This window comes from Carya illinoinensis, chromosome 8 (genome assembly GCF_018687715.1).
Source record: "Carya illinoinensis cultivar Pawnee chromosome 8, C.illinoinensisPawnee_v1, whole genome shotgun sequence".
Lineage (NCBI taxonomy): Eukaryota > Viridiplantae > Streptophyta > Magnoliopsida > Fagales > Juglandaceae > Carya > Carya illinoinensis.
Window position 1 is genome coordinate 34,931,302 of NC_056759.1, and position 23,999 is coordinate 34,955,300.

The following is a 23,999-nucleotide window of genomic DNA, read 5'->3' on the forward strand; positions in this document are numbered from 1 at the left end:
TTAAAAAAATTATAATAATAAGATAAAAATTTTGAATTTGAGATAATCATAAAATTTATAGATTCAAATTTTATAAATTCTTGAAATCATAGATTTATAAGTACTGTACCAATTATTACAGCTACCTCTTACTTATGTTAGCTAGCTAGTGGCCGAGGTAAAACTGATGATCATAGGATAATTAAAGTACTAGTAGCAGTGTCGTGTATATAGACCCTAGCTAATTATCATAGGATAATTAATATTATATTATATATATTTCTTTTCTATTATTTCGTTAATTACCTATATATATATATAGGATCAATCAATATTACGTTTGCATATATATATATATATATAAGCTAGCTAGGTAGCTGTGAAACAGATCAGATCATAAATATATACACTTCAACAAGGGACAAAGCCTAAAATAGACCAGAGAGCTGGGAAATAATTGATGATAGTGTTTCCTCCACCGTCGGCAACAACAAAATCTAAATCCTTGAAATTATCTCTTTGTTTTCATTCATGATACCTTGAACCAGCTTGATACTGACAAAGTTTCAGGTACCCCCTAGCTAGGGCACCATTCATATAATTAATATATAGAACCGAATCGATCCCGATGATCTCCACTAATTAATCATGATCTTCAGACCTAGCCAGCTAGCTGTATATGCCTGCCCTCGCCCAGCCCAGCCCCGCCCAGCAATGTTGGTTGGCCTAATTGCTTTAATATGCCCCCACCACTATTTTATACTATACTCCCTTGGGGTCCGGGGGTTGGAATGCATGCATTTAAACTTCAAATTTAACTTCACCAAAACCCTAGCTAGCTAAATATATATTAAAGACTGGAAAGATCAAGTCTACGATAGCCTGCATAATTATAATGATCAGTACATCTTATCTCTCATCTACGTAAGAAGTTGTCATTTCCTTCTCTCTCTCTCTCTCTCTCTCTCTCTCTCTCTCTCTCTCTCTCTCTCTCTCTCTCTATGTATATATATATATAGATATCATGGACGTTGACTTGATTATCACACACCATTTTAACATCTAGCTTTGGCGCTGATTAAGAATGAAATTGAAATGTGAATACGAAACTAATGAGTTGACTTCTTTGGCACCGGCCATTTATAATCAAGCCAGGAACCGATCGATCGAGAATGCAGCTCCCCACCACCATGCATGGACGTTCAGTTGGCACACATCCTAGCTAGCCCTAACTACGGCCAGTACTAGCAGTTCCTTCTTCTATTAATTAGAAGGTATTTAATCATTTAATTTACCTACTCAATGTCTGTGATCATTGGATGCGGTTCTTAATTTGATTTTTATCATCCACTCTATCTAGCAGCTGCATGCATGCAGCATGATCATGGTAGTACTCTTATATGATTTTATTTTTCCCGGCCTCTATATCTATATATAATTTCTTTCCCCCCCTTTAATCTGCATATAAATGCATGTAAAGCCTTCCATATATGTACTAGTTTTCGTCATGATTGATGAATGTATAAAAAAAACCAATGATTGGCCAAGAAGATCATATATTAATATGTATAAATATTGAAACCTTAATTTAAATTAGCCAATTACCAGTTCATGCCCAACTAATTATATATATATATATATATATATGGCAAAGAGGACCACGCAAAGCACAAGGATGGCACGCACGTAGCATGTACAATATTATATATATACATATATCATGTCGTATACTAGCTAGGGTGGCCTTAATTATTATAAAATTAGTATATTGAAAAATTATAGGTGTGATTGATAAATATTTTACCATATCGAAAAAAAGGAAATGAAAGAAATTGATGTTAATTAAAATATGCAAGTCTCACGCAGTTGATCAATATAGTCGATCAACCATTGAGTGCGTGCTCGCGGGCACTCAATATATATACAACAAGTTGTGTCTAGCTAATAACTAGTTAAATGTGTCTACTTCGTGATCAACTGGCTCCAGTTGTGTCTATTTTTCCTTTAAAAATAGTTTTAGATTGGTTGGTGATGAAGATGGATCTAGGGATCGATGGCACTTTTTGAACAAGTTATTTAATTTATTCCACCAACTTGCAAGTAATCCTTCAGAGTTGGACTCCATTCTTTTGTGTAAACGACAATATGCACTAGATATATGTAAGATCATGATTGCCATATTCATTGTGATCTCTATTTATTTATGTATTCTTTTGAGTATTAAATCGCTTCCTAGGATCACTGCCAACTTGAGCCTATATATATATATATATATATGATCGGTGTGACTTTTTGTAGCACAATTTTTATGTTGACTAAAGCTTGTATAAACCAAGAAGGTAGGAACTTGCAATTGATTGACCATGAATAAAATCCAAGAGATCATGGTTTGCAGAAGTTGACATATCATACGAAATGAGTACCATGAAACCAAATCATATTGTAAACTAATTATAAAGATCATATAAAGAAATATTGGGCTTAAAAACAATTTTAAATGCTAATTTATAAACTTACTACGTGGTTATACATCTAATATTGTAAATTAGGTTTGCTTAATTCTTTTTATTTTTTTGGAGTAGATTTGACATTTTACGAGTTTGTAAATTTATGCTTTATCATGACCCTGCATCTAGCTTTGGAAAAATGGTGGTACGAGATGATTGATACACGACACAAACGTTGAGGAGAGCTTGATGAAAGGAAGATGATCATCGACCGTATATGCAATTATAAATTAACATCTGGTATCTCATGCTTTTCGGATCAGCCACTACTTGCAGTACTAGTAATCTCATGAGGCCGAGAGGAACAAAATGTGAGCATTGATTGATCTTTGGTTGTTTATTTTGGATCACATGGATTCTTCTGTACATTTCTGACATCCAAAGCTATGTTGTCCACACTTGGTAGCTGGTCTCTCATGTTTCTCTCTCGTAAAGTTCTTGGGCTTTTCTCTCTTTCTTTCTCTACGCTTCGCAAGAATCTCTGCAACATCAACTTTTCTCTCTCTCTCTCTCTCTCTGTGTGCTAGTACGTCCGACCATATTATTTCCAAATGACGAATCCTTGATTTGAAGGTTTTTAAATTAGTTTCATGGGAGGGCGTGTAAGCCACTCCAAGAAAATTTGTGGCCCATACATGATAATACAGGTGTTTGATTTCCCATCGGTGGAAGATCAACACACAGACATCTCCCATATTGCTGAACTGAGATCATCAGAAAAGCTGAGGGCCTGAGGCTCACACATGCAGAGAGAGAGAGAGAGAGATCACTAGAAAAGCAAAACCCTCTGGCGCAGATGGGATTGCACTTAGTCTCAAATTGTTTTGTGATAGAATTTTCAGACGTTCTACCTAGCTTTTGATGTACTAGTTTCCTTACAAGAAAATATATATAATATGTAAAGTAATTGGAGTACTACGTACGTGGTCTGAAAAACCGTGGAAGCGAGAGTCTAATAATTTATAAAATGTGGTGGCTAATAGTTTTGAAACACGTGAACATACGTACGTGTCATTGGTTTTGAATTAAAATCCATAGATACGTGCATTATAAACGTGCTAATTACAACATTAACATCTTTTTTATATATATTTCACCGAAAATACCCCTATTATATACCTCTTATATCAACATACATAAAAATATTGAATTTTGTCTCAATATGTGCAACACTTTTTATGAATATTATTGTTTAAATATGCAATTAATTAATATTTTGTAAAAATTCAAAATCAAATATTAATTTCCTTATTTTGGTCATCTTCTTCTTCTTCTTCTTCTTCTTTTTTTTTTTTTGTGAAAATGTGATTATATATATACATGACTATTAATGCAATTTTTTTTTGGAATATTAAGAGTTTGTTAATGCAATGATGTGAAAAAAGTGTAATTATCACATTCGCTAAATGATGTGACGCGCGAGTGCCTCAAAAATGGCAAAGTGACCCTACTATACACATGAACATATAAGCATAAGGTCTTCAAAACAAAATCATAGCTTTGATCGATTATGCTCCTCTGATTCAATAAGTTGAATTCTATTCACGTGCAAGTTTTCTGTAGATTTTGTTTCGTTTACACCTTTAAAAGCTCCATTTCTCCGTCCAAATTAAGAGGACCCCAAAAGGAAAAGTGGTCTCTTTTTGGTCTCTACGCACCTCGATCGGCTCCTTCATTTTAATTAGAGTGTGAAAGTAGAGAGAGAGAGAAGAGAGAGAGATAATGGCACTTGAAGCAGTGGTTTTTCCACAAGACCCATTTGCTTACAGTGGCTACAACTTTTTAGCTGCAGGAGGGAATTGGAGCTGTGACTTTGTGCCAGAAAATGAAGATGAACAACAAACTGGCGCTTTTGATTCTCTCGAGAACCAAACGGAAAGCTGCCTATATGGGGGTTACCACTCCTCAACTCCTTCAATGGTACCGGCGCATGATCTGAATGAACTGCACAACTACGATCCATCCTTAGACGCCAACAATGAGACTCTGCTAATTGCTAAGGAATCCCATCATGTTGATCATATGTCAACGACAACCATGCCTACTCGTCCGAAGAGACGCCGGGCAAAGAGTAGAAAGAACAAAGAAGAAATAGAGAACCAGAGAATGACTCACATTGCCGTCGAGCGAAATCGAAGAAAGCAAATGAATGAGTATCTCTCCATGCTTCGTTCTTTGATGCCAGACTCCTACATCCAAAGGGTATGTACATAATATGTTTCCAAACGAAATTTGAGCAAGTTTTTCTTTTTTTTTTCTTGCTTAATTATTTATTTTTTAAAATGGTTTGTTTTTGTTACTCGGATGATCAGGGCGACCAAGCATCTATAATAGGGGGTGCCATTAATTTTGTTAAGGAGCTTGAGCAACGCCTGCAATTGCTTGTTGCTCAAAAAGAAAGTGAGGAAAAATGCGAAGCCGACGGTGTGTCTTTGCCTTTCTCCGAGTTCTTCACCTTTCCACAGTACTCGACAACTTCAAGTACTAATTACTGTGATAATAATTACTCGGTGGCGGCCATGACGTCTGATCAGCAAGTAGGTGAGTCGACTCAGTTGGCCGCCATTGCTGACATAGAAGTAACCATGGTGGAGAGTCATGCAAACCTCAAAATAAGATCGAAGAGGCGGCCAAAGCAGCTCCTCAAGGTTGTCTCTGGGTTGCATACTATGCGCCTCACCGTGCTTCACCTCAATGTCACAACCGCAGATGAAGTTGTTCTTTATTCCCTCAGTGTCAAGGTAATAATTAGTCGACAATAAACACTTTTTCTTTTGATCTGGAACTTAAGATGTCGTATTTACAAGGACAAAAAAAACATGATCATGCAGATCAAAGACATGGAACTTAATAATTATATGTATAATAATGCATATTGTAGGTCATGGGAATTAATTTATTGTTTTGTGGTTGTATTATTGGAGCTAAAGTTATAAAAATGTAATTGGGTGCATGTGATCGATTGATGCAGGTTGAAGATGACTGTAAGCTGAGTTCAGTGGATGAGATTGCAACAGCTGTGCATCAGATGCTAGGTAGGATTCAAGACGATCAGGCAATATTGTTGAATTATTGATCATCAAAACCTGGTTTTAATTTTTAGATCATGATATTGGCTCCATCGATCTCTATTTATTTAATTACCTCCATCACAGACCACGTCCGACGTTGTGGGCACGACACTCTTGCTTTTAGGCTGTTTCATATTATTGAATTTTTATGGTACTCCGATTTGATCGCTAGCTGTCGTACGTACGTTGTTCCAGGTTATTCTTATTATTTTTGGTGTGTTTCTTTTCTTACATCTTATTTCCTTTTCTTTAAATTAAAAAAAAAATAAAAATCTTCACTCATGGCCATTTCTGTTCCCTTTTTGTGAATGAAAATCTAATAAAATTTGAATTTATCGATAATATGTGTGAAATATGTACTACTTTAATCTTTTATTGTTTAATTTACACACTCATATATATATATATATATTATATATATCTTATGCCTATCAACATTAATAAACTTTAAATTAATCAACCTCAGTTTACGAGCCTATTTTATAACGAGTAATGTTATATATAATCGTAGAATTTGTCTAAATGTCATGTAGTCATTTAAAAAATAATAATCTATTATTAAAAAATAAATTTTATTTAATATTAATCTCGTATTTATTTATTTATTTTTTAAATAATTATATGACGTTAACGTATTCACAATTTTAACTATTATTTTTTTTTTATAAAATATTTTCCTGTTTGGCAGAAAAATATTGTACAAAGTTTTATCTTAATTTATTTGACTCTTTGCGTAACTTTGTTCAATGGTTCTTACTTCCTAGTCAAAAAATGACAAATCCATCGTCACGAGTAGCCTGTACGAAAGCCTAATACCTGGATGATGATTATGATTCATGACTGCAAATTCTTTTTCTTCTTGATCTACCTTTTGTCTTTTTTCCTTTTTACCGCACATACAACAAAATTAAGGAATTGGAGTACGTACCTTAATCATCATCATGTGACATACATGAATGCATTACATGAAATGAATGACAATTGCATGCTTTAATTAGATTTATTCTATTCCACCTCATAAAACGAAAAGAACTAATTAATTGGGTCAAAATACCTAATTAATTCCGTTAACAAGATATTTCTACAACACTTCCATGAGTTTTTTTCGGGTCTTTTGAAACATTTATATAAAACCAACCTTAATTAATTAAAAAAACACTTTTGTAACCAAAAGTTTACAAATTAATTGGTCAGAAAGACGTTGGGTTGATACTTGGTTGTGGATGAAGATAGTACCATATCGATCATGTTGGTCACCAAAAAACTAGATAACATGATTCAAATATCATGTTCAATCGGCCACAATATAATGAAGTGATTGAAGAAGGTGGCTTTCCAATGGAACCTTGATTTAATATATATATATATATATATATATATCCATGTCTTCCATTGCCTGATCAAGATCCACGTGATTTTGAGACACAAACTACATTAATATAGCTAGTTTGGGCAGTCAGGATCGAGCAATATATATATGCAGGATCATTAATATTAATGGCAACTCACTAGCTAAGGAAACATGATCATGATGTCATACCCATCGATGAGGATCGATCATGCGCATTAGCAAGGTGGAATGGGGTGCATGATCAAATTTTGGGAGATATGAAATTGGGAAGTCCAGCATGCATCCTATATATATATATATATGAATCACAGCATGTCTCCAATCTCCTTCTTTAATGACATCTTCATATAGCTTATCGTTAAAGTTCCATGAGCTGGAGTTCGTCGCTTGCTGATCTTAATGACAGCTTTATCACTTTCGAACTTTATATATATATATATATATTATATATATAATGTGTGTGTGACACCCCAAATTACCCAATTATCTATCATATAATTGATTTTCCTCTCTCTCTCTCTCTCTACATATATATATTTTAGAAAAATTATCTATATAGTTTTGGGGCGTATAATTAAGTCCCGTGCACTTCTTTTTTTTTAAAAAATCGATAAATGTAGGACTCACATAAAATTTTTTATTTTAATGGTGGGTCTCATTCTTTTTCATAGAAAATACATGAGATTTACACATTCTAAAATTGTATATAGCATTACTTGATTTTTTATATATAGAAGTTTTCATCTATATGCAACACTTGATGAAAAGGGTGATGATCTAATGAACAAAATCAGGTTAGAAAGTCATGAGGAAGTCTGAAAATGAAGGATTTTGATCACAAAAAAGTTTGGAAGGAGACCTATCCCCTTAAGGAAGGTTATTAATTAAAGCGCATGCAAGAGAAGGCCGGTGACATGATCATGAACAGCTTTGGAAGATCAGAGCTAGCCAAGCTTTTCTGCATATGATGATCAATAATTATATTCCAGACGTACGGTACATTGAAAATATATACATATATGATTCCTATATATAATGATCACATGAGTTAGAACAAATAGAAGCCAAAGTCGACCAAGATACTACTGGCATGGAACTTACTTTTTATTATTAATGTCTAGAATAAAGCATATATCGATCATTATTGTATACGACTTTATCCAGTCAGCATCATTTGCGCTTTGAATTAGACATTTCATGTGGACCATGAAGTCGTACCATGCATATGCATATATATATGTTCACGGTTAATTGCATGCACGATCCCTATCATGTGTAAAATGAAGATATGCTGGTGGGGTTTGAGTATCTAATTAATTTCTGAATAAGAAAAGAATAAAAAAAAAAAACAGCAGAGAATATATAATTTCATATATATATATATATATATATGTGACATCAATCATACTACTACCGGTCTCCAAACATCACATGACAATTGTTGATTGTCTCTAGCTATCTTCAACAATTTACAATATCCATATATCTATATATATATGTAAAAATAATATTGACCTGATCATGATGAGTAACAATTATTACTCTTGCGCCTCTATTTTGAATGATTTCTTTTTGGAGATTTGAGATTCGAAATAGAACAATTTTGATCTCTTTCTATTGATCCTTTAATTTGTTTTCTTGGCGTCCAAATGGGTATTACTGGACGAAGGTGTAATCCATGATCTTTAATTAGCTCCGTTTGCATGGGGTACTTACAACCTATACCTATAGAAAAAGAGATTGTAGAAAAAGAGCGGTTGAAACCAAGGGAAAGAGTTTGGGGTTACTTACACATGATTTTATCAAAATAGCATAGAGCTCGATCGAGTCTCTTACGTACACAATCGTTTCGGTACTCAGATCATCATGAAATATGTTGTTTTAGTGTGACGATGATGCCTCATGAACATCACAATATTAGTTATCAATAATACTCAACACCGGCCCACTACAAGAAAAATGGACTTTTGTGATCAAAATTTAATGACCAAAAGGACTATTTCCTACGGTTTTCCGTAGGAAATAGTCCTTTTGGTCATTAAATTTTGGTCACAAAAATCCGCTTTTCTTGTATTAACCTACCCCTATCCGTAGTGTTGCGCCCTTGATATATATGAATTATTTGAATCTCCAATTTTGTTTTTCATGGCTTATATATATATGAATAAATCTACGGAGCAGCCACTGTTTGGCTGCATCCACTGCAGCCATGACGTGTAAACTTCGACTCTTTTCCGGAGTTGGTAATTAATGTTGTAATCATACATGATGGATATAATGCACAATGCTAAAGATTATTTGGAAAAAAATAAAATAAAAAATGGGATGCAAGATGAACTGCGTGCATGCCCCCCAACAACGTGAGATAGTCGTCCATAGATATTACTTGCTACAGTCATTGAGCCTACATTAGATTTATAGATTTAGATAAAAATATATTCCTTACTAGATTGTACTTGAAAGACTAGATATGATATTATTTTTTAAATAATTATATAATATTATTAGTTATTAATTTGATATATATAACTGAATATTTTATTAGATTAAATTCTTTGACATGTATTTAATTAAGTAAAATATTTGACACAATTTTCTAGAAGCGTTAATGACGATTAACTAACGATTTGCAGTTTGTATAGGTGTCGAACTACAAAGTAAAATTTAAGAAGCAGTGGAATGAAATAAATAGCTTGATCATGAATTAGGATTAGCATATAATTAGATTATTATTAAAGTCAATTCTTGTTAGTCTTTTATGTACCATGTACGTCATAATTTATGCAAGCATATCATTTATCATATTCTATGATCATGTTAAATTCCGCATCATGTTAATTCAGCATTTTATAGTTATGTATATCATTCATCTCACGTTACATAAGACACATAAGATTTTCTAAATTCAAGTACAAAATAAGATCAGATTTGTATCACCAGATGGTCATTCAGATGCATGGTACCAATGCAGTTTCTGGGTGGATGTGCAAGCCATGAACTCAAGCGTGATCCACCATAATATACCAGAATACTATCAGCGGCTCCCTTTGCTACAGCGGGATGTGAGGCCTGTGCACATCCTTGCACACATGATTAAATGTGTTGGTATTAAATGGGGATAATGCTCATGAATTTTTGTCTTTAATTCAGCATAGCTAGAATGTATTTAGGTGTTCTTCTGTACACTTCCGGTGTACATGGCTTATGCATTTTTCATTCACTTCAATAATATTTTCTCTTACTTATCAAAAAAAAAAAAAAACATGATTAAATGTGTTGACCAGTCAAATAAGTCAGATAACTTAAGACAAGTCCAGCATAACCTAAGCATACATGTGAATTATCGTGATTGAAATATTTTTGAAAACCTTGTTTATTTCTCAGATGACCAAGCTTTTCTTGACTAGCAAGCATGATGTTTGATTCATGGACGTGTTTACAGCAGCTCACAATGATAATATAGGCTGGTAATAAAATTGATTAGATAAAGAGCACCGAAAATCATCAATATTGAATTAGTCACCACTTTGTGTGGGTGACTGTTAGTTTCTAATCTCTAGCATTTTGTGAAGAATGTTGTGCCAATCCCATGCTTAAAGCCAAGAATTATTTCCAATGCATTTAACTTTTTCTTAAGTTACTTCCATTTCACAACCATAATTCGCTTTCAATCACAAAGGGGTGATATAGGTTGAAAACTAGCAAGCATTGCAACCAACCAGTAACGTCTTTCCATTTCAAATACAAAAAGGTTTAAATCCTACGCTGTCAATAGTTGTATGTCTATCATTTTCCTTGATCTCTTATACAGTAGAAAAGCTAAGACAGCCGCCAGAAATTACTTCCAAGTTATTGTTCGGTCCTCTTTGTGGAACTGTCAAACCGGCCCAACATGTAATGGCACCCCAACAACAAATAATGAATAATATGCTTGGAAAATTGAGGACCCTAATAACGGGTAACTCAATTCAACTTTCATCTTCACTGTCTGAAATCAAGAAATCTTGTATCTGCTCCCTGAAAAGTTGAAAACAATGTAAAAAAAAAAAAACTCAACTTAATGAGGTACTAGGATGCTTGATATTTTCTGTATGTTAAGTTAGAAGTTTGTATCCAACAACCATGCCACTAGTTTTTATGCTCCTTGAATTATCATGGGGACCCTTGTTACATTTACTATAACAATGGAATATACAGGATGCAACTTACTCATCATAAAAATTTTGAAAAATTCAATTTGGAACTTCAGTTCCATATCTTCAAGTTTTGTGGTGACAAAAGATGAATATACAATAAGCTCCAAGATATCTTCCTTTTCTAATAGTTTTAACCAAGTAATGCTAATCTCGGCATCCTACGTTGTGCTTTTATTTTCCACCCAACACATCTACTTCTATCTATCTAGGTTTCAAGATTCTTATAAAAGATACCAAGAAATTAGAGTCAGGTTATCCCTAAATACAAATCTAAATAGTCAGTGCTGATGGTAAATGAAATTTCTCACCGAAGCAAGCTAAGATTGCCATAGCCACTATGCTTTGCTCGGGCAACTAATAGCTGGGGTAAATGTGTATAGAAGTGCTCCATCGATGAGGGATCCTTTGGAAGTATCTGAAAGCGACAACTGGAACAGCAGGCAGCACCAAAAATATCAGAACTTGTTTGGTGATTCTGAAGATTGCTCTGTCTTAGCAAGTCAGATTTGTTCAGTGGGCTATTGCAAACAGGACAAAATGACTCTGAGGATAATGACTCATTGGGCTTGAGATTATATTTCTTCAGACGCCTTTGGGTTGCCAAGGTGGTATTAGAATCACTTTTCTCTGGAATACTGTTGAAATGAAATGGAGTAAGCTTTCCAGCTGTTCTCACAATTGTGCTTTCTCGAGAAGGATTTTCTTTCTGTAAACAAGACGAGTTTTACATAAGCCTTACTAATTGAAGTTCCATTTAATTAAAAAAAAAAAAAAAAAAAAAAAAACTAGGTAGAACGGATGACCATAGTTATATTGCAAATTGGTGGTTGATCATGTTCATATTTCTAATCAGCGCAAATGCAGTTTTTTAAAAAGGATGTAAGATTATATTCTTGGACTGAAGCAATTTATCCCTTTAATCTCTGAAGCCAACCTCTCAACACCTACTTCTCCATAAACATGCTCGGTTTTGTTCAAGCAAGTCACCCACTTCTCAAATGTGAGGTACACAAGAACCATGCACTTCAGCAGGTCATGAGGATGATGCACTTATCTAATCACAAGAAGTTAATCCTCCTAAGTCCTATGAGTTTCACCTAAAGACACTCTCTAACATACATTTCAGCCCACCTATAAAAGGATTAAGAGATACCCAAATCCTAATACCCACCTGCAATAGTGTCACAAATGATGATACCAAGCCATTGATTCCAGAATAAGGAACTTTATGCAACTCCACAGTCTTTAGACTGCCCTGGCAAGATGAGATGACAACCATCAGTTAGCAATAAACTAGACATACTCGTCTAGGCATGTTAAAAATTAAATAAACGATTTCAGTTATAATCATATGCACAACTTTAAAAAAAAAAAAACTTAAAATTATATTCGCCACAGAGTTCATTAAGTAAAATAGGATGTAGATAATTGTTTTTTCTTTTTTTTTTTTAGGTAAAAGGCTGGTGTAGATAAATGTAAAAGGGACAAATTACAAACCCATCAAGGTGGCAAAGCCTGTTGAGCTCCTGTGTAAGACAGTCACGGAGTGGAAGCACTACTGGGATCTCCCACCTTGCATCAACATATTGTATATCTCCTGGCAATGAATACCCCTGGCCCTGTAAGAAGAAAAAGTACATTTATAACAGCATAGGTTGCCTTCTACAATGACCTGTAGCATTTTAATGAGCTGAAAAAAGATTCAGACTTTTCTTTCCCACACAAAATCTTTAATTGAAGTTAAATAAAAAACCAAACATATTGGCAGGATTTCAATCACCATGCAACTTTAAACAAGATGAAAGTGGAAATAACTTTTTTTTTTATAAGTAAACGGTAGTATTAATAATAATAGGCATAGCCCAAGTACACAAGATGGTATACAAGAGGTAAGACCTATCTAGGTAGCTACAGTAGTCACTAGAAACTCGTGTACATTTAGGCCATTAAAGTCTATAGCTAGAGACCACAGAAATAAAGTGCTGAAAAAAAAGATACAAAGCTCCTCCGTTGTCCTCTCCTTGTCTTCAAAAGTTCGTTCATTTCGCTCTTGCCAAATGCACCACATAATGCAGATAGGTACCATCTTCCACACAGCTTTGATATGTAGATCTCCCCCCAGCATCGCCCAACTGGCTAATAATTCAACTACTGACTTTGGCATCACCCAGTTTAACCCTACATGACGGAATACTTCACACCACAAGGCTCTAGCTGTCTCACAATGTAGCAGGAGATGATTCACTGACTCACCAGCTCTCTTACACATACAACACCAATCAGTAATGATTACCCGCCGCTTCCGCAAATTATCGGTAGTCAGAATCTTACCCAGGGCTGCTGTCCAAATGAAGAAAAGTGATTTGGGCAGTGCTCTATTCCTCCACAATCTTCTCCATGGAAAGGGAGCATTCGGTATAGCTGTAAGGGCCTTATAATAAGAGCGAACCGAGAAAATACCCTTACCCGTATGTTTCCACCACAGCTTATCTTCATGCAATCCATTCGGCTTCATAGAGTACACTAGGTTGAAAAAATCTGCAAAACTGTTTACTTCCCAATCATGTGCTGCTCTATAAAAAGTGACGTTCCAGTGTACATGGTCCCCTGAGCGAACCAAAAGGTCCGCGACCGAAGCTTCTTGGTCACAAGCCACTTGATATACACAAGGAAAAGCGTCCTTCAATGCCTCCTCCCCACACCAAATGTCCCTCCAAAAACTTATACGTGTGCCTTCCCCCACCAAAAGTTTAGTATGGTTGGCAAACAAACTCCATCCTCTTCTTATTTGCTTCCAAATCCCCACTCCATACGATCCATTCCCCTCTCTAGTACACCATCCCCCCCATAGGCTGCCATATTTACTGTGAACTACTACTTTCCATAAAGCTTCCGGCTCCATATTATATCTCCAAAACCATTTCCCTAGGAGAGCCCGATTGAATTTTCTCAAGTTCTTTATCCCCAATCCTCCTGAAGAAATTGGTCTGCAAACCGTGTCCCATTTGATTAGGTGAAACTTGAATTCATCCCCCAAACCACTCCAAAGGAAATCGCGATACAGTTTTTCAATCCTTGCCGCCACCGAAGCTGGAATTGTAAACAAAGACAGAAAATAAGTGGGTAAGTTAGAAAGAGTACTCTTTATCAGGGTCACTCGGCCTCCTTTCGACAAGTACAGTCTCTTTCATCCAGCCAATCTTCTCTCTATTTTCTCAATAACTGTATCCCATATAGCTATGGCTCGTGAAGCCGCCCCCAACGGTAAACCCAAATATGTCTTAGGAAGAGTGGCTACCTTACACCCCAACATGTTAGCCAACTGTCGAGATCTACTCACATTCCCAACTGAAAGTGGAAATAACTACCATGGGAAATTAGAAATCCATGTCTGAGAGAAAAGTGAAAAAATCATCTTACAAATAAATGTGACTAATTTGAACTAGTCATCTACCCTGTGTGAAAAGAATGTGAGCCACAAAAGTAACAGCAACATAACCAGGTCCTCAGTTTGTCTCCAAATGGCATTAACAAATAATTGGTTCACAAGCAACTATATCATGATTAAATTAGAAAAATAAGATTGAGGGAGGTATTTCCTATGAGAAAGAGAAGAAAAAAGCGGTGAATGCAGAAATTGAAAAGCTTTCTCTTATGGAGGAAATTTCGTGGAGGCAAAAATCCTGGATTCTTTGGCTGAAGGAAGGCGATTATTGTACAAAATTCTTTCATAAAATGGCAAACTCTCATCGTAGATTCAATACTATTGAATTTCTTCATGATGGTGAGAATGTTCTTTCCGATATTTTGGGGAGATGGAAGATCACATTGTGAGTTATAATGAGAAGCTTTTTACGGAAGAACATTCATGGAGACCAAAGTTAGATGGGCGTGTTTGAGTCCATTGATCAAATGAATGCAGATTGGTTGGAGCGAACTTTTGAGGAAGAAGAAGGTCTTGATGTGGTTAGAGGTATGACTAAGGACAAGGCTCCGGGCCCGGATGGTTTTCCTATTGCATTTTTCCAAGCATGTTGGGACATCGTGAAGGATGACATTATGAAAGTTTTTGATGAATTCCACTCGTTGCTGGAATTTGAGAAGAGTATTAATACTACATTCATTTCTCTTATTCCTAAAAAGGCGGGTGCAGTGGAGCTGAGAGATTTTCGCCCTATTAGCTTGGTAAATGGGGTGTACAACATCATTGCCAAGGTGTTAGCCAATCATATTAGTGAGGTTATGGACAAGATTATATCAAAGTTCTCATAATGCATTTGTGAAGGGAAGACAAATCCTTGACTCGATTCTATTTGATAACGAATGCTTGGAAAGTAGAATAAAAATGGGTAAATCTGGAGATTTATTTAAATTGGACATGGAAAAAGCTTTTGACTATGTCAATTGGGAATTTCTTCATTACATACTTGGGAGATTTGGCTTTGGAGAGAAGTGGTGTTTATGGATTAAACATTGTATTTCGACGAACAGGTTTTCGATATTAGTGAATGGCAATCCGTTTGGCTTTTTTAACAGTTCTCGGGGTTTGAGGCAAGGAAACCCCTTATCTCCTTGTCTATTTGTAATAGTGATGGATGCATTGAGTCGTATGCTTGAGGCGGCTGTCAAAGGAAGATTTATGTCAGAATTTGTGGTAGGTGATGAGACCTGGGATAGTATTTCAGCATCACATTTGCTTTTTGCAGACGACACTTTGATTCTATGTTATAACAATCAGGATCACCTTCGTGTTTTGAGAGCCTTAATGTTATGTTTCAAAGCCGTTTCTGGTTTAAGAATTAATCTTTCCAAGTCTGAAATTGTTACAGTGGGTACGGTCAGGAATATTTTGGATTTGGCCAATATTTTGGGATGTAAGGTAGCTTCATTACCCATGAGATGCCTTGGACTACCTTTGGGTGCCCCTCACAAATCAGTTTCTATTAGGGATGGGGTGATTGAAAAGATTAGGATGAGGTTAGCTGGCTGGAAAAAATTATATTTGTCTAAAGGTGGAAGAGTTACCTTGATTAAGAGCACATTGACTAATCTCCCTACTTATTTCCTCTCTCTCTTTCCTTTACCGGTTGGGGTTGCTAAAAGAATTGAGAGGATTTATAGGAATTTTCTGTGGGATGGTAATGGGGAGGAAAGAAAGTTTATTTGGCGAGCTGGAAAAAGGTTTGTCTTCCGGTTTCCTGTGGAGGGTTGGAAGTGCAAAATTTAAGACTTTTCAACAAAGCTCTCCTTGGGAAATGGCTTTGGAGGTACCATAATGAGAGTAATGCATTTTGGAGAAATATTGTGGATGTTAAATATGGGAGGATGTGGGGGAGTTGGTGCACAAATGAAGTTAGTGGGATGTTTGGTGTGGGTTTGGGAAGGTCTATTTGGCTGGGATGGGGGGACTTTGCCAAGAATTCCAAATTCAAGGTGGGGGGATGGAGCAAAGATCTATTTTTGGTATGACACCTAGTGTGGGGATTCACCTCTTAAGGTTGTTTACCCTAACCTTTTCAGGATTGCTAGAGACAAAGGGGTTGCAGTGGCTGATTCCTATAACTTTTCTAACAATTTGATTTGCTGGTCTGTGGAATTTATTAGAGACATGCAGGATTGGGAAGTATGTGAAGTTTCTGATTTTTTAGGAAGATTATATGAGATGAAGCTTGACCAGAACAGGGAGGACAGTCAGCTGTGGGTGCATACAGTTAATTCCATATTTTTAGTGAGTTCTTTTTATAAGGTGTTAACCAGTCATGGGGTCAAAGACTATCCCTAGAAATGTATTTGGAGAGCCAAGGTGCCTAGTAAGGCTGCCTTAGGCTGGTGTCCCTTGGGAAAATATTAACCACAGACAAATTGAGAAAGATAGGTTTTCAGGTGGCTGAATGGTGTTTTATGTGTAAGAAGGAAGGTGAATCTGTTGATCATCTTTTTCTTCATTGTGAGATAGCGACATCGTTATGGAATGAGATTTTTACAAGGGTTGGCATTTTATGGGTGCTGCCTATGCATGTGGCGAATTTCTTTGCATGTTGGCAAGATATCGAGGGGAGAGGTAAAAGAACTGCAATGTTGAAGATGATCCCTTTGTGTTTACTTTGGTGTTTATGGTTAGAGAGGAATGGGAGGTGCTTTGACAATTGTGAAAATGTAACACCCCAATGGAAGGCCCAAACCACATGACCTATACTCCAAAAGGACTAATCAATTATACAATTGGAGACTCATTTGAATATTATAAAGAACAAAAACTTCTCCTTCCCAAGAAATGTGGGATCCCATACACCACTTACCTTTATCCTTATCAAATGGGGTATCACAATCTCCCTCCCCTCCTTAAATTCTTGACATCCTCGTCGGGTAAGTCCATCGTAGATGGCACGGCTCAAGTCCCACATTTCTGATTGGGATAGGCTTTGATACCATTTGTAACGCCCCAATGGAAGGCTCAAACCACGTGGTCTATACTCCAAAATAACTAGTCAATGATACAATTGAAGCCACATTGAAACCTTATAAAGAGCAAGAACTTTTTCTTCCCAAACAATATGGGATCTCATTCACTACTTACTCTTATCCTTATCATATGGAGGGTATCACAATATGTAACGTCCAAATGGAAGGCCCAATCCACATGGTCTATACTCCAAAAGGACTAGTTAATGATACAATTTGAGCCCCATTGGAACCTTATAAAGAGCAAGAACTTATTCTTTCCAAGCATTGTGGGATCTCATACACCATTTACCATTATCCTTATCAGATGAGGTATCACAATCTACCCCTTTTAAATTCCCAATGTCCTCATAGGGCCAATCCGTCGTAGGTGGCATGGGTCGAGTCCCATATTTCTAGTTGGGATAGGCTCTGATACAATTTGTAACGCTCCAATGGAGAACCCAAACCACATAATCTATACTCCAAAAGGACTAGTCAATTATAAAATTGGAGCCTCATTGGAACCTTATAAAGAGCAAGATTTCTCATTTTCAAACAATGTGGAATCCCATACACCACCTACCCTTACCTTATCATATGAGGTATCACAAACTACCTCCCCCCCCTAAAATTCCTTAGTACTTTAAGCTTTTGGGTGAAGAATCTTTAAGGAATGGGAATGATTGTAATGTTTTGCTTTAGTTATATCCTATTTTAGCTTATAAGTAGGTGTTCTCATTTGTATACATCTTGTGTACTTGAGCTATGCCTATTTAGGACAGGTTTGGATAATGAAATGAGAATTTTTTGTTTTAGATGAAAGTTTAAAATATTATCTTTTAATATTATAATTATTTTGAGATTTGAAAAAATTGAATTGTTTATTATATTTTATGTGAGAATTTGAAAAAGTGTAATAATGAGATGAGATGAGATGAGAATTTTGTGTCTCATCCCACTTGCCAAACCTGCCCACCCTTGGAATAAAATTTCTCTTATTAATTATCTAAAATAAAAAAATAGAAGAGGTCTAACAGGATACCTCTTCCTGTAGTAACCTATATATCACTATCCTAATTTGAGTGTTCTAAAAAGATGGCAGATGTTTTAATAAGTAATCAATCTCATGAATGCTCACAAGAACCCACTCCTCCACAGCTACGTGACTGGTAATTCCTCATAAAGTAAGATCTCTCTGCAGTCTATAAAACATTGCTTAAATAGCCGTCCACATGATATACCCTTCCCGCTTCAACTAGATAAGGTCCTCCTAGGGCCACAAATGATGAGTGGTTCAAAAGGAATAGTATCTGACCTTGCTTTCAAAACGTTTTCATTCCCAAAATTATCATCATCAAAATTAAATCATTCACCCTTGTTTTAGAATTTCATATTTTACTTTGAATAAAAAAACAATCCCATACTGAAATCACAAATAATCTGTTTTTTGAGTACCCATCTTGTAACTAATAGTAATATGTGAAAGCGATTTCATTCACAATAAAAAATAAAGCATTCATCTTTTTCTAAACAGGTGAGCCGTAAGCTGAAGAGTGTTTAAAAGCAAACCTTCACAATGGCAGAAATAACATGGCAAGCAATGCTCGATGTGCATGATCCTAGAACGACCCTGTTGTATCCATTTTCAGAGGCAATCTGCACAATTAGTAAAACATCAGGGATGAGTCAATCTACTTCCCTTTCTCCTATGCTTGTAGTTGAGATATCTAGAAGTGAACCTTTTGCAAGGACAACATTCGTAGATGCAGCAAAAGATCTTCTTTTCCAGTGGAATCACTAACAGCATCTAGTAAATTCTTCAATCTGTCTCTTCCATCACTGGAACTAGAAGAGAAGATATTCTCAATTGGAACCACATGCAACTCTTTTCTTGGTGGGGCTAGAGCAGACACAATCGATCTAAAGTCTTGGATTGCTTTGTCAATTTCATGAGAAGGAATTGGTAAAATCGCACGTTCATCAATAAAAGCAACTCCAACACCAAACACTGGTAATGATCCATCTCTACTTGCATCAAAATTCTTTTGAGACTTATCTTGCATCTCATGCACAAACTGTAGAGCCACTCTGAGAAAAAAAGTTCAGAAGATGAATCTAATTCAGGTAAGATTATCACAGGTTTTAAGTTGCAGAAATTCATAACAAAGATCAAGCAATAGTGGTTAGTAATAATTTTGATGATGAATTGAAACACCCAATAGGCAACAGTGTCCAATAGTTTCTTTCCCCATAAAAGATAATCGAGTGGGCAAGAACAAAAGAGTGTTTCGGTACTAGAATAGATAGTCTAGCTGTCCGGGAAGCGAACGAACCAGGGATATGTTAATTGGCCTATTGACCCAAGCCCTAAATTGCAAGTACAGAACATATATAGATTTCTATAGTTTTCCTTTCAAAACCAACACAATGTTCCAATCCACCATCAAAAGAATCAAATTTGAACAAGAAGAAGACCCAAAATTTCATTGTCCATTTTTTTTCATGTTCCCTACAACCAAATACCAAATAACCAGGCATAATTGCTTTTCTTCAAAGATGTATTTATTTCAGTTTACTATTTTGGGGAGAGATAGGGACCTGGATGAAGGGCCACCAGAGAAGGCGACAAGGACGTTATCAGTGGGACAAATCATGGCATTGGAGATGACGGCGAGCCTGAACTTCCCATACAAGTTACTTCGGAAGCAATCGGCGCAAAAGCGCCCATCTTCAGCATTGCCACCAGAAATGGGCTCGTTGGACTTGCACTTGATGCAAACATTCAGATTCCGATCATTGTAATTAGAAATGGAATTAGATGACCCACCAAATTCTTCTTCTTGTGCTTGTTCTTCATGTTGATGGCAATTGGACTGGCAGCTTGAGGCGCTGCACGCCATTGGTATTTGCTTCGAGCGGCTCTCAGCTGTGAAATTGGTGCTACTAGGGTTTCAGGCTTTTGGCTCCTGGAACTGGAAGGCTGAAACTGGTATCACACAAGTGAGTGAGGTTAAGACCACTTGGAAATCAATCTTTAAAAGAAAATGATACTTGGCCTCATGAGTTTGCCCCTCAAAATTACTGTTCAGATATTTTATTTGTTATTTTTTCTTAAATTTAAATTTAAAGCTTACAAGAAAGACCCAACACAAAACAAGAGATGGAGAAACAGAAACCAAGGTCCAAGGATGGGATTTCTGGGTCGATTACTGGGCTTGAAACAGAGGTTACCTGGTCCCCTGTCTCAGACAATATCAATTCCTTTTCATTGAGAAGCACAAACTTAAGAACCATGATCTAGTAAGGGCAGAAAGGCCTACATTACAATGAAAGAAAAAAGAGATCTCCAGGGAATATGTTAGTGCTGCATTAACTTTGGTAATTAAACTGTGTTGGGGGATCTTCTGCAGCTATGCAGTATGCAAACACCTCATCTTCAAGCTTAGGTACTTCTGTCATTGATAAATTATAGAAATTGCGCGAGTATCAACACACACATATTCAAACATATTAGTTGACGGGAAAGAATATACTGATGCTCAATTTATGTAATTAAATTGGTTTTATTTTTAAATTTATTGTGTGGTTGGTGGGCATAAAAATGTTCACATATTCTTTCTGTATGTTTTAGAATCCAAGGCGGTTAAAGATATTTAGGGACTTTAATTAGAATCAAATGCTGGAATGAATTTTTCAGCGTGTTTTTACTTTTACCTCATTTCTAGTTTAATGTTCCAATCCCTTTTTTGGCTGCTAAGGGTCACAATAACATTCATAAACTTGAACTGTGCACAACAAATAATATAATCCAGATCATTTTTTCTCAGAAAATGACTCAAATTCTTCCCCCAATTCTGTTTGTTAATATAATACAGGTTCAAGGCATGCAGCTAGCAATGGCTTAACAAATAATGACATATATTTACAGTTCTAAATTGTAATTATCCACATTGACACAGTAAATGATTCGGAAGATTTTAGAAGCGCATTTTATAGTACTGCAACTTGGAGTTGTTTATTCAATAACGTATTCAATTATCTTCAGTGATTGCTTCTGTTGTTAATGTTATCTTCTTCAGTCTGGTGGTTCAGACTCACAGAGTAACAAATATAAACCTGGGTTGTCATCAAATTGGATGGTTGTAAATGTGTTGGTGTTTAACATGTTGGTGTTTATGAGGAAAAATAAATGAAATCACAATAAATCACATACAAATCACAACAACTGACAAGAAATGCAAATTATGAGTCTAGATTGTATTCAGAGTTTTTTTTCCCCTCTTTTACAAAAAGTTTTTTTGGGAACTTTTATAAAAAAAATGCAAATTATCACTCATTTCATGATGAAAAAAAATTAAAAGCAAATTACTTAGAAGGCATTGTTCTTTAAATTAGCTAGCTGCTTCCAATGATACCCGTAAGCAACCAAAATTGTCATGCAGCTATTGGCATTAGTAGGAGACGTAGTGCTTGAAAGTGGGGTTAATGCTGCCTTAATATTATTATAAAGCTCTAGCAGAATAACTATTAATTCTGCCTACAATGGAAGAGATTAAGCTACTAATTAATACCCATATATATATACTTGCTGTTTGCTAGCAGCTAATGAATAAAAAAAATGCTGGTTTCATTTTTATTCCCTTACCTCACTGACTATATGCACCACATCTTACTTAGACAACCAATTGACCCCACCACATAAAATACAGTAGGCTTTATTCTCTCTCTTTTATTACATGGTAGATGGAGACGTGTAAACAAATAAATCATATTGAGCCAAGCAAAGCTGCAGATGCTATCATCCATCAGAGCTAATTTGTTCAGGCCAGATGTTAAAATATAAATTCGAAATCATGTAGTGTCAGCATCAATCAGAGCTAGCTAGCACTCATAATCAAACAAAATTCCAACCAACGAAATATAAATCAACCATACAAACAAATCCAGTTCCTCTAACTAAAACCCATAATTTATAATACAAAACCCAGCACTCATAATCAAACTTTAAACACAGAAACACAAACTGACATTCACGTTCACAAATCAGAAAGAGCAGCGATATATATATACATATAGAGAGAGAGAGAGAGAGAGAGAGAGAGAGAGAGAGAGAGGAACAAACCAATAGTAGCAGATTCTAGGGCTTATATGACGTGAACGGACGGCGACCTATCACTGGCAGCGATGGATCGAGAGGGATGCTTCTTGCTAGGGTCGGGACTTTTGAGAGAGAGAGAGAGAGAAAGATAAGTCAGGGTTTCCCGCGCGGGGGAAGCGAGGGAGAGGGCAAACTGATTCGGTCGAGTGAAGACTGAAGTCAGTTTCGTCGGGCACTGAAGAAAATTGTATGACAAAACGACGTCGTTTGCGGATCTGAACATTTTTTTTACAAATGTAAAACCGGTTCCGGATCACCGAAGACATAATAAAACGTTCGCATCATATTTCAAGATGTTCAAAATAAGACCTCGTATGTTTTTATAGATGATATAAGTTTAGACTAAATTTAAAAACTAAATAAAATATTATTAAAATATATTTTTTAATATTATTTTTATTTTAAAATTTTAAAAAATTAAATTATTTATTTTATTTTATATACAAATTTAAAAAAATTATAATAATTAAATTAGATTGTATATAAATGGTTACGAAAACAAACGAAACTTTAAAGTCATGGCGAAATATTTGCAGATGGAGAATACTAAGCAATATAGATCATGAGGTCATAGACAGTGAAAATCTTTTTAAAATATTTGACAAGCTTGTTCATAGAAAAGCGCAACTCAAGAACAGATGCACACGTAACAGCATACACATGAGTGCAATCAAGCTTCTCTTGTTCAAGATTTCCATTACAAATCATTGTCGGGGGAAAGATTATATGATCAGTTCATCTAAATTCTCCAAACCCATTGTATCACTACTGGTGATTATTTTACTATCAAATGCCAAGTCAAATTTGATTCATTTTATTTATGTCTTTTACTGTTTTTTTTTAATTTATTTTTTAAAAGATATATCTTTCAATGTTGGATTTTCCATATCAGACCCTGCTCAAGCATTACAAAGTCTATCTGTAAGCAAAGAACTGCTCAAGGATGTTTTATATGATGTATTTTTACTCTTAATGATGACTTTGGAAATGCACAAACTGGGATAGCTAACAGAGCAGATGGAGTGACCCGTATCCTGCTTTACTTTTCCTTTACGACTATTGTATTTCTGAATACCCGCAGTCTGTTTTTGGGTGGAGGTAAATCTTGTTTTCAAAGCTTGACATGGGCAGAAATGAACACAGCCAGCAGTAGAAGTCATTCTGTTTACATGTTCACTGTCCAGCAAGAATTTATTGAAGATAAATTCCGAGAAAATTGTGAGTCAGTATCTAGAATAGAGAGAGCACAGGTATTATGGTGAGCGAAGTTCAAAGAAAAATTCAGAGAAAATT

General features: G+C 35.7%; 2 protein-coding genes across 2 annotated transcripts; one reads left to right on the forward strand and one right to left on the reverse strand.

Annotated features, from left to right (window-relative positions):
* The first annotated feature begins 4,025 nt into the window (after window positions 1-4,025).
* Window positions 4,026-5,728, forward strand: LOC122318234 (transcription factor bHLH94-like). The gene is made up of 3 exons (XM_043135438.1): window positions 4,026-4,688; window positions 4,799-5,227; window positions 5,458-5,728. The coding sequence occupies exons 1-3, from the start codon at window positions 4,209-4,211 to the stop codon at window positions 5,560-5,562; spliced, it is 1,014 nt and encodes a 337-aa protein (XP_042991372.1). The 5' UTR covers window positions 4,026-4,208; the 3' UTR covers window positions 5,563-5,728.
* Window positions 5,729-10,616: 4,888 nt separating this feature from the next.
* LOC122319128 (cytoplasmic tRNA 2-thiolation protein 2) lies at window positions 10,617-22,874 on the reverse strand. The gene is made up of 8 exons (XM_043137048.1): window positions 22,671-22,874; window positions 20,147-20,534; window positions 19,288-19,636; window positions 19,118-19,204; window positions 12,602-12,723; window positions 12,276-12,354; window positions 11,413-11,810; window positions 10,617-10,925 (listed from the first exon to the last, which is right to left on the reverse strand). Exons 2-8 carry the CDS (start codon window positions 20,446-20,448, stop codon window positions 10,877-10,879), a joined length of 1,386 nt encoding a protein of 461 aa, XP_042992982.1. The 5' UTR covers window positions 20,449-20,534; window positions 22,671-22,874; the 3' UTR covers window positions 10,617-10,876.
* Window positions 22,875-23,999: the final 1,125 nt, after the last annotated feature.

What these genes read in the sequence shown, in the direction of transcription:
- LOC122318234 (XM_043135438.1), top strand. Translation starts at nt 4,209, where the DNA reads ATGGCACTTGAAGCAGTGGTTTTTCCACAAGACCCATTTGCTTACAGT. An exon ending in CAGACTCCTACATCCAAAGG is followed by an intron (nt 4,689 to 4,798) that starts GTATGTACATAA and finishes TCGGATGATCAG; the next exon opens with GGCGACCAAGCATCTATAAT. An exon ending in TTTATTCCCTCAGTGTCAAG is followed by an intron (nt 5,228 to 5,457) that starts GTAATAATTAGT and finishes CGATTGATGCAG; the next exon opens with GTTGAAGATGACTGTAAGCT.
- LOC122319128 (XM_043137048.1), bottom strand. Translation starts at nt 20,448, where the DNA reads ATGGCGTGCAGCGCCTCAAGCTGCCAGTCCAATTGCCATCAACATGAA. An exon ending in AGGCTTTGCCACCTTGATGG is followed by an intron (nt 12,355 to 12,601) that starts GTTTGTAATTTG and finishes TTGCCAGGGCAG; the next exon opens with TCTAAAGACTGTGGAGTTGC. An exon ending in CATTTGTGACACTATTGCAG is followed by an intron (nt 11,811 to 12,275) that starts GTGGGTATTAGG and finishes TCTTGTTTACAG; the next exon opens with AAAGAAAATCCTTCTCGAGA.